The sequence below is a fragment of the Diuraphis noxia genome, unplaced genomic scaffold (genome assembly GCF_037042655.1).
Source record: "Diuraphis noxia isolate RWA-SAM2 unplaced genomic scaffold, SU_Dnox_SAM2 contig0004, whole genome shotgun sequence".
NCBI lineage: Eukaryota > Metazoa > Arthropoda > Insecta > Hemiptera > Aphididae > Diuraphis > Diuraphis noxia.
In genome coordinates, this window is record NW_028301714.1 from 12,936,532 (window position 1) to 12,948,932 (window position 12,401).

Consider the following 12,401-nt stretch of genomic DNA (forward strand, 5'->3'; position numbering starts at 1 on the left):
TATTGTATGATTTTAATTAAAACAATGTTATTAAGTGGTCCCAATGGTGAATATTATTATATATTATTAAACGTGATAAAGGTTATAGTACAAAATAAGAATAGTTAAATTTATAAAATATATTAAAATACGTTTCTAGAAAACTACTTACAATCACTGTCGTATTTACTAGGTAGTCCTTCAATTGACAGTTGCATTACTTGGTATAAAGCTTTCTCCGAATCACTGGACACTGTATAAGGATCTTTATAAGGACCACCCCCTGTTTTAAACAAATCGCTTTTAGTGCCACGTAACTGTTTTTTTACAGATTCATATTTCAAACGCAAACTTGTAGCACCTTTTGGATATAAAAAAAAAATAGAACAATTATATTTTATATATACAGAAAATTAAAATTAAAATTCATACACAGCCTTCTGTTGTAGAATTATATGTTTCATCAATGTTCAATCAACACTTATTTTTATCTTTCCAGGATACTGCATTATTTGATTCTTTGTTCTCAAGTATGTGACAGTTTTCAAATGCAATATTTAATAAAAGCTCTTTTTCGCGGAAATTAAAATTTGCTGCTCTAACCCTTTTTTCAATGTTCTTTTTGTTTGTCATATTAATATATTATTGAAAATATACAATTATTTACAATAGGAAGTAGCCACGTAGGTAATAAACAAAAATTAATTATCGCTTGTCTTCAACGTGAAACATCAGTATCCAGTGTCAAACTCATGACAAAGTAGATTTGACTTTGTCATGGTCAAACGACAAACTGTCAAACAGAAATAATTTAAAACTTAAATAACAAGTATCACATTATCACAGTAATCAATGTTATCATGACCAATCATAATGAGATAAACCTGCGTAACTTGTTCCATAATGCATAATTTCTACCGCTTATTAGTATCAATTTCATGCCATCAATTTTATTCATCAAATAGCAGGCTATCTGGAGAATAAGATTACATTGAAAAACGCTTATCACTTTATTCGGAAGATTATTCGACAAATAAGTTTATTCAATAAATAGTTATCTGGCGAATAACTGGGTGGTTGAAAAACCAGTAACCGGGCCATAATTTATAATTGAAAAAAAAATGCAAATACTAACACATCATATTATTTACTGTTCTTTTAATGTATACAATAAAAAGTTAAAATAACTTTTAATAATTTTGAGTGGTTATGAATTTAAAAAAAAACGTTCGTTTACTTAAAAACAGAAATGTTAAATTATGGTATTATGGAGTATATAACACTTGGTATATAAATTAACTTCCATAACAGTGTTAAATGTTCGGTAATTAAAAAAAAAAATTTTTAAACATTAGCTACTCATGACGTTATCTATCATAATAAAGTTTAGTGGTATTTAAAAAAAAAAACTCCATTAACTTTTTACTCAAATGAAATGTAGCAATTTGAATCGCGCGAGGTTTAAGGATTAAGTTTAATCGAATCGAATTAAGAAAAATACTTAATGCCGATATATATATTTATATTATATATATCTATCTTTCGAGATGAGTTTTCTTTCCAGTGTAAAATGCGGTATTTGCGGTCTAAAATGTTTAACGACGATAAACAAATAAAATGCGCTTTATTCAAATTATTACAACAGTTGTCGTTTATTTGTTAATCAACCCGAATGGAGATCTCGTGTAAATATATATATGTGTTAAGTACATCATGGGCGTTGGTTGAGTCGAGGGATTATTATTATTATTATTTTTTTTTATGTTTTCCAAGAAATACGCGCGTGCTACTCGTCCTCCGTTTACATTTTAATACGATTAAATGACATAAATATTATATCTTGTACGTCTGGCATTGGTTTAGAAGACACTAACGTTTATTCTACCTCATTCGTGTATATTATTACGTAATATTATACTATTATTATACATAGTGCTCGCGTATTTATATATCATCCTATTCATCCTAGGTTATAAATATTATATCTATACATACTTAATGAATGCAGTTAAACGACCGGTCACGTGTAAAGACCTCTTTCGAAAATATAAATAAGACGCGAATATTAGATATACTTATGTAGAAACTTTACTCGGGATCGCGTCCTATACCTACACGTTTTTATACCACGCGTGTTCGTCTGTGCTGTTTAATGCGTAGTAATATATTATTATGATATCATACCACGCACGTTGTATTCTACCTGCTGATTTATTTTAATTAATTCGAAAACTTATTTTTACATATTTCATCATTGATGAGAACTTTTAAAGTTATGAAAATCAATAATTTTTCCTACATTCTCATATTGTGGGTTGGTGTCCAGCAAAATGTCGAAAATGTCAGTACACTACTCAGCTCATTTGAACTTTCAATACCTATAATACGTTCTAGCCTGTATGTATAAAGTTGTGCATTATTTTTAATAATTACAAACTGCAGCTCGTTCAATATTTATTTGCTATAAATTATTATATATAAATTATTTTGCTTAGGAGAAAAATGAAAAAAAATATTCGTCGTCAGTTTACGTATGTCTACTATTAAAACAACTAATTAAATTTTTTTTTAATTATCATCATTAAAAAATATTATGGTTTAACGAATTAAAATAATGTAAAAAAGAAATGAATTTTTTCGGAAAAGCATCACTAAATACATTTAACGTTAAAATTACTGTTTGATGATGAAAAAACAATCACAAGCATAGTCATTTAATAATACATCCACATATATATTATATAGCGTGTACAAGGGAAACGGCAATAAAACATCCGGATACAATGGCGTGTGTAATCGAAGCGAGTACAAGTTTATCATACACCTGTACCTATTACTACTGCTGCAGCGAAGTGAGAAAAAAAATTACGAGCAGAAAAACGGACCTTCCCGCCCACTATAAAGATTTCGTCGCATTTTTAGAAAACCGCGTATATAATATAATACGTCATGCACAATAATAATAAGCCACGCGTACCACGTATACACATCATCATAATTCATATGTATACGAATTACTCTATATCATTCTTTATTATATAATATATATTAATATATGTACCTGGTTGCATATACCTACACCATATGATGGCGCACTGTGGTAAGCGGGGAACTTTGGACAGATTATTTTCCATCGCATACAGTACCCACCTATGATATAACAATAACTTTAATATGTAATATGTAAAACGTATTTGAAAATTTTGAATTGTATATCTACCGCAATAACGTGTCGAGCGAACAACGCGCATGTTAATATGAATATATTATTGTTACAGTGCCAGGTACCTATACATGTGACACACACACACACACACACACACACACACACACACACACACACACACACACACACACACACACACACACACACACACACACACACACACACACACACACACACACACACACACATTATATACCCCGTGAGGGGATTGCGATGGGTGTACACTGCAGCAGCAGCGAATTTCGTGCGATTATTCGGAATGAAAAAATAAATAAATTTATAAACGAAAAGAGTATATTATAAATAATATAATACGGGGTGGTGTTGAAAATTAGCACTGGAAATTCCTGAACACGTCTCCGCAGAGTAGTCGACTATATACATAGTACGTGCATTATCACATATTTATGTAATATATTTACAAGTGCGTTATCCAGGCACACGAAGGTCAACATTTTGAACAGCTTGAGTGAGTACTGAAATCTCAAAAGTCCAATTAGAATTGTATTCCATATATTAAGATATTAGAACCAAATTAAATAACGAAGCTTAATATCCTAGCTATAATATTACAGATCAATTGAAAATTTGAACTATTCATTTAAAATTCAATTAAAACCAAAAGAATAATAATAATGTCTGTCTCTTTGTCCCTAAATACCCCTTCATCAAAAGATTAACCTCATAGCTTTCTATTTTTGTTTCTAAGATTTATAAATATTGGCTTGATCATGATTGAAATACACAAGGTTATTGCATATTATATGGCTCTTCTCAATCAAATATTAAGTAATAAAAATAATAAATACAAAATAAAGACATTTATATAAGTATATAATTATTTTATTCCATAAAAAAATTAATTTTTAACTGTCGAAAATTTTATAATTTTATAAATATTATGTTATATATGTATATTGTCATTAAGAATTCAGATTTCAGAGTTAACCGTTTATATAATTGATAAGCGCATTTGCATTTTCTAAAAGTGGTTATAAATTATGATAGTTAAAATTTGATAATTTGTGGTACCATTGGTACCATCATGTATAATATTTTTTAATTGTCAACGTTATTTTGTGAACCAACGTGTATTGGGATTTGAGACATGCTCAGGATCATCGTGCCGCAATCTTTCATTCGAGATATCTACAATATGATTACAATAAATAATCTAAGATATTATACGCGTGTAATTTTTAATCGCTTTAGAACCTATTATGACAATATCATAACATCATAACATAATACTGTCGTACTAACATATTTTCACGTAAAGTACGTTTCGAATGAAATGAATCATATGCGTCGGCACTTGTTTAACGACAGTAAAATAGCCCGTGCCCGGTGCTTAGTGCTTAGTCCATTTGTTTTCCCGTGTTAACCTTTTTATACCCAATTATATAATAATACAGAACCAAACTCACGTTAGGTATTATTCCTACTTAAAGTACCTGCCTATAACTTCCACGTGCCCAGTTCCGGACGGAGGAGTACGTGCAAGCTTTTTGCCTCCGTAATATTTTTATATGTTTACAAATGTGTTCTGTAAAGAATATTATGTTTTAAATGGCTATCGAGTTACTTGCTTATAGTAAACAAGGCCGAATTTATGTACTCTAGTGACATGATGAGATCGAAAACAACTTAAAATGTGAATAAAATATTCAGAGAATTACTTATAGGCATTTCGGGGCCCGGAGCTAATGTTTTGTTGGGGCCCCTCAACTTCAATTATGTAATCAGTATTTATATATATATATATATATATATATATTTATTACATAAGTCTTCGAGTAATTATTTAAATACAATTTTTAGTATGAACAAAACGTACATGACTGTGTATTTAATAGTATTCCGGGCTCTCTTAAGTAGGGCTGGCTCTCAAAATATTGTACATTAGGTATTCAACGACAACGATAGGATAAAAAGAATTAGTTTCTTGGTAACTCATCTACCGGTAGGTATATTTTAACTATAGTAATATTATTTTATGCTATTCCTGAGATTTCATATCTTAAGCGTATATGCAACTGGCAACACTGAGCAGTCTTGTCTAATTTTATTTACGAAAAAAAAGCTGCAATACATATTATATATTATTACATAGGCGTAACTTGGGCTCTTTTCACGTGGGGGCAAAAACAATTTTTTTGCAAACCTCTACACATTTTCATTTCAGAAGTTAAAAAAAAGTTGTAAAAACGTCTATCATAGTTCTATATATTCTATACGAATAACCGAACCGAACCTATGACATATTCTATACGACCGTTATCAGTTATCGCTTTAAAATTCTTACATGTGCCATAGAGTAATATTACTCTATGACATGTGCAAATGTGCAATGATGATGTGAATAACTGATAAGATAGTGAACATCATAGTGTAACCACATATTAAGTATATATCACTAAACTATTATAGACTATATTATTATATAGTATATGTGATTGTAGCCAAAGAACCTTTACATACCAGCTGCTATTATATACGTCATTTTAGGTATTATTATTTATTATAGGCCTCAGAACAGCCTGAAATTAACTAATATTATAGTTCAGTTTGTGGGAGCAATGCCCCCACCAATTTTAGGCTGTGGGGGCAATTGCCCCCATTCGCCCCCGCCAAGTTACGCCTATGTAATTATTATATTTATAGTCGTTTTGGACTCAATCACCGCTGTGTGCCCGCGAGTATGAGATTGTACATCAATCGAGGTGGGCTGCACTGCTGCAGTGTTCACGTGAGGAAATATGAATATCGTACGATTTTTAGTTTCAATGAGTCATTGCAGACTTTTCAAAAACGTGCACGATTTTTTCGGTTAACGCTTTTTCTGGTTGTATTAAAAAAATCAGCTTGCAATGTTTCTGGTGGCGATTGCAACTGTAGATTGGACATTTAACACACTACGTTTATTACTTTATTATTTGTGACCACTCTGTTTTTATTAGTTTTAAATAACACGATAGACATCTAAAGTCATGGAGGCGTCATACATTATGTATTCTGTTGGTTTTATGGTTTTGTATATCATATATACTCACTTCCGCGAGTAAATTATTAAAAAACAAAAAAATCCTTAACAGTTTTTGTGTAGGTAGGTACTCGGTAAAAATATGTAGTGTTTCTACGGAACACTTCAAACTATATATAAACAATTTTTTTTTAAATCACAAAAATTGACTTGACAAATAAGTCAAGTGGAACCAGCTAAATTCATCTCACTCAATATGCATGATTGTGTATAATATGTGGTGAACTTCTAACAATATGCCAGATGAAAAAGGCCCAAATGGAAATAATTTAATCTCCATTTGAAAAAATCAACCACACAATATAATATAATGTTTGAATAGTATAATCTGCTTTCTATATGCATAACGTTATTTATAGGTAAAGAAAGAAATAAAATAAAATAATACATCTTCCGTATTTAGCTTTTGGAATGAAATACAACATAAACATTTAAATATGATAATAATCGTATTAGGTACGTAAATATTATTATGATTTTTCAATTATATGTATAAAAAGGTTTTGTAGATTTATATTTTCTACATATTTTAAAACAATATTGACATAATAAAAACGTGCTTAAATATTTTTCTTTTACATATGGGAGAGTGTAGAGCTTTGAAATTACGGATAAAAATTGAGAGCCTAAGTTAGCAGACTGAAAAAACAATATTGCAAAACATTAAAAAGTATTTAAATCTTATAATAGTTATAATAGATGTATATTGTACATATTAATCATTTTAAATCATAGAAATTAAATTTTAAGATGCGAAAAAGGGGTGAGTTTTGTGTTGACCCGTGGTGGTGACGATTGTAGTGAGCGGAAAGGGGGGAAATTTCATAGTTCAATAATGTAATATACGAAATTGGATGAAAAAAATTATTGAAATCTGATAATCAGACGCAGTGAAGAGCATTTTTTTTTTAGTTTGGACTTAGGTTAGGTTTATTTTCTCGACATTATTACAATGAGCAGCATATTATGCACTTCCATTATTATTACTATTATTATTATTATTGAAAAATATTAACATTACAAACCTTGAATTAGTGCTAAATTATTGTGTGTTTGCGTGCTTACAGAAACAGTTTACGGACTCGCAAGCACAGCGTGTGCATAGAACCGGACCTGTCACGGCGCAACTCAAACGCCATTTTCTCGGCGCTGCTGTTCCGAGAAGAGAGCCGGGCCATGAAGACGTCCATGATGGTGCTGTCCACGTACCTGTTCAGCTGGACGCCGCTGTTCGTACACGTGTCAATCGTCCAACTTCCGGACGAGGTGGTTTACACGTGCGCTCTGTCCGCGGCCACGCTCAACCCGCTCGTGTACGTGTTCCGGAACGACGCGTTCCGGAAGGAAATGCTACGCGTGGTGTGCAGCCGCAAACGGTTGCGCGAGTCGGCCGCTGCTAAAGCGGCCACCGGCCACCAACAGCACCGGCTCATGACGTCCCATCAGGCCGACAGCGTGTCGGTACACAGTTTCCGCATGTCGTCAGTCGAGTGCCAACACTCGTTCGACTCGGTCACGCCACCGCCTGCTGACTTTGTCGCCACATACAACCCGGTAAGTCAACGACATCTTATGCTTAAGCATATGGCTAGCTAGGAAAAATTGTCTGGGGGGAAGGGAATAAATTTCATCAACAGCACAAACCTTGATAAAATTGATATTTTTAACTAAAATATGATTGAAAAACTGGTGGGCTAACCCCCTCTCCCCAATAACCCTAATTTCACCTATGACGTATGAGTTTGTAATATTGCGGTTATTTCGATTTAATAAAGTGTGTTTAGATTAACCGAACATTATATAGCTATATATACACACAAACACCACCTACCAATATTTAAACCATTAACAATGTTCAATGTTTATTAAAATTCTGACTTTCGGGCATTTATAAACATACTTTAAGACTGTGTATTCAAATATTCAGATATTTTTATACTGTTAAAGGAGTTTCGATTGGTGAGCTCATTGGTTTTTAAGAATTTTGTGTACACAAAATCAAATTCACATCATACGGGGTTTGCGAGTAATTCAATTTCAAATCATTAACAACATTTATACTCGTACATACATATAACATTTTATAAGTATTTTACAATGCATTACTGGATATTTTGCAGTTACTACATTTCATAACTGTTCGATAAAATTACGTCATTATTTCTACTACTTACTATAATTTATATTTTTTTTAGTAAAAATTATTTATACTTATTTTGGTATAAAATTTGTATTTGATATAGGAAATGAATGCATTTTTTTTAATCTTAAATACGTGTACCTATAGTAGAATTAAGGTGGTAATATTAAAATGTTTATGCCTCCCATTTTTTTTTTTTTTTTTTTTTTTTAATTGCTATGAAAGTAAATTTGCGTCATTTTGTTAAGGCAGCTCAACAACTTTTTACGCCACAAATGGTTGATAAATTATCATGCTATATGTATGTATAGTTTTATAAGTAAATATACACTCACGATTTTTATGTATTTATTCTAGTTTTAAAATTTATGAAAAATTTGAATACCGTAGAATGTTTAGTATTCGAAGTTTTTATTGAATTCTGACTTGCATAATTTATTTATCACAATGTGCATGTTTTTTTTTAATCAAGTTTTTAAAGTTTTTTTTTTAACAAAGTCTTAAGTATAAAATATATTTATAAACCATAATATAAGGAGTTCATATTAATATATTATATAACTTGTAATATAGGAATTAATTATGTTAATTTAGTCCATTTATAAATATGTCATTGAAATATTTAATGATATTTGTCATTTGAAATTGTTAGCTTCTGGAACACATGTCTTATTTTTGATACATACATTTTGAAACTATGATTCGATGACGTTATCAATAAATCTGATTTGCATAATGCATTTTAAACGATCTCATTAGAAAAATTGGTATAATTTTAGAAGCAAAACAAATATATCGGAATCCTGTATAATAAATTTAACAATCAAAAAACTCCGTCCATCATATATTGCGAGTGAAATATAAACTTTTATAACCGGGCCATATATGCACGTTGTACCTATATACTTTGTCTTTATAAAACTTTTTTAATTATTTCAATTTGCGACCGAAACGACAAAATAATACCTTTCGTTCATTGTTCACCGCCGACTTACTGCTCCATTAAATTTTTTTCTCTAGCGCGAAAAGCTTCATTGCCCGTCGGTGGTATACATTTAACGAATATCGCACAGTGTGCAAATATTTGTTAACAGATTTCGATTAATTATCTGAGAATAATTAATACCCAAATAATAAAACACCGCTATAATGTTTGTACCCGATTAGCATGTAATACCCACAGGATTAACGGTACATATATGTATAATAATATGTAATCAACGTCAAAGGAAAAATAATGATATTAAATTTGTAATTTACCTATTATTATATTGTTATACCGGGTGTTCTGCGGAGATCTGGCATTCTGACAAATGAAATAACTTTTGTTCTAATCAATATTTAAAAAAAAATTTTTAATATAATGCATAAACACTTGCGCATAGAACATTTTTAATTTTTAATTTTTTAATACTGAAAATAAAAAACCTAAAAATTGATAAAAAAATTTCCGAAACATTGAATATGGCCAATCTTATTTTTAAGAAAAATAAATACGGTAAAAAAAAGTATTGAAGTCAAATGGCTGATTTTTTAACTATAAATATTCTCATTATAAGTAAATCACGATCGTTTGTGTAGGAACATTATAATTTTAAAACTAATTTAAATAAACATGTTTAAATATCATATGCACCTAGGTAAATTTATATTTTTTGAAATTACAGTATTTTTAACATAAACTAGATAGGAATTTACTTAACGAGGATATTGATAGTAAAAAAAAATTGTAAAAAATCAGTCATTTTACTTAAATAATTTTTTTTTACCATTTAAATTTTTCTCAACATAAGATTTACAAATTATCTATATTGAACATTTCGGAAATTTTTTATCAATTTTTAAGTTTTTTAATTTTAGTTTTAAAAAATTAAAAATTGAAATTAATAAAAAAAATTTAACTCAAGTGTCTCTGCAATATATTAATTTTTTTTTTAAATATTGATTAAAACAAAAGTTATTTCATTTGTCAGAATGTCAAATCTCCATGGGACACCCTGTATATCCATGCTCATAACACGGTATGTATTATGCAAAACAATGCATTATGTGTTACTATCACTTCCGAGTATATTATAGTTTAATAAAATGTAATAATAATTAGTGAAAATATCAATATATTATCGTGATTTCATTTTAGTACCGTCATTCTTTGTTGTACTAACTATGATATTACAGAACCTGTTATCGACACAATATTAGGTGTATGATAATTGATAATGAATAGTCGTATTGGTTGGGCGCCAGTCGCCGCCAGTTCACATTGAACACAATTTCAGTTTAAATAATAAAATGTTTATTTATTTTGACAAAAGTTAGAGTTAGTACATTTAATTAATACATTACTAATAAAGTTTATAATACAATATCAAATTATTAAAATATCTTCTTTAGACAGTATCTTATACGAAATATACTGTAACATGACTATAATAGAAATGCGTGGTTTAATTATACAATAAGAATCAGTCCATGGCTACGGGCATGGAAACAAGGTTCCACAAAATTAAATGAAATTAAAAATTCCATACATCCATGGCCCTATCCGTCGGACTCCTCAAGGAAAATAGAAACCGCAATAAACAGAATGTGAATAGGACACACATGGCTAACACACCAATATCTGATGAAAAAGGAAGACCCTCCCATTTGTGCCAGTTGTGGTATTCCTCTCACAATCAAACACATCATATCCGAATGCCGCATATACGAAACGGACAAACGGGGTCAGGTGTATCCAACATTTTATCAGAAGCCCTACACCCAGACAATATTAATAATTTGATAACATTTATAATTAAGTCCAAGCTTATAAATTGTATATAACCTGTAAATAATTGTATATATATGTAACCTATTGTAAACCAACGCCAATGGCCTTTGACGCCGAGGCTTAATAAAAAAAAAAAAAAAAAGAATCAGTCCCAATCACAATTAATAATTGAAGTAGGTACTTACTACCGTGTTGATATGATAACGCGGTCAGATTCTTATCTTTTTCCTTCGCGGCTCGATGGGCATGAATAATAGCATATTATGTTATCCCGGGATGTTCACCTGGACCTAGTGAAATAGTTGTTCGACGGTATCAGACAGCAACAGCGCGTTTAAGTTCGACGGCGGCAATACTAATAAACCATGAGCAAATTCGGTAGACGGATACGGCGCGTTCGGATTCGGCGGCGGTAGTACTGGGCACGAAAAGTAAATTAATGTCGCGAACTAAGAGCCTACTATTAGCCTTGGCCCGGCAGAGTAGATAGATACCAGCTCCACTAACCGACCTATTAAAACAGGTGGCAAAGCTAAGCCCACTACTAACTAGACAGCCACTACTAATTTCGGATCTGGTGACGGAGTGTCTCTTGGTAGTTGGTGTTGCTGCTGGGTCTCTTATATGCACATATGCACCACCGCCACCACCCCGTCTGAGGTACCAACGGGTGTGCAGGCCATATATTCTAATAGTAATCATAGTACATGATAGTACCGACGGTCCATGAGCGCACTCTATTGTTGGCAATAGTCGACATCTCCAGCTACTTGCTGTGGAGTATCGGCTATAGTCAGAATTCTGTGTCGTTACAAACCATTTATATATAATATGTTATATATACTAATATGCTTACGTCTTTTTCACGTCATACATCTAGGTATTATTTAAATATCAACCTATGATGAATAACTATTTGATATATTTTTTTTACTGTTGTTAAGCACTCCTGAAATATAATATTTTATTTCCGTAATTAATAGAGCTATAAACTATATATATATATATATATATATATATATATATGTTTCAAATGTTCCATTTGTTATTTAATCACCACCGTGCAAGAAAAATATCTTTAATTCTTTAAATAATACCTTTTTTGTATTGACATCCAAACTCTGATCACTAAAAACCACTAAAAAAAAGTACTTGGACTATGCTACTTTTATTTATTTTGTGTTTTTTTTCTCGGTAAACTTAAACTAGAAATATAAAACTTTTTCGAGAAAATTTTAGT

General features: G+C 30.8%; 1 protein-coding gene across 1 annotated transcript in view; it reads left to right on the top strand.

Annotated features, from left to right (window-relative positions):
- Positions 1–12,401, top strand: part of LOC107173572 (dopamine receptor D4-like) — a 163,703-nt gene that overhangs the window by 137,901 nt on the left and 13,401 nt on the right. The window contains exon 7 of the mRNA XM_089227397.1: positions 7,316–7,802. Coding sequence (XP_089083523.1) covers positions 7,316–7,802 — 487 coding nt within the window. The remainder of the gene's footprint in view (positions 1–7,315; positions 7,803–12,401) is intronic.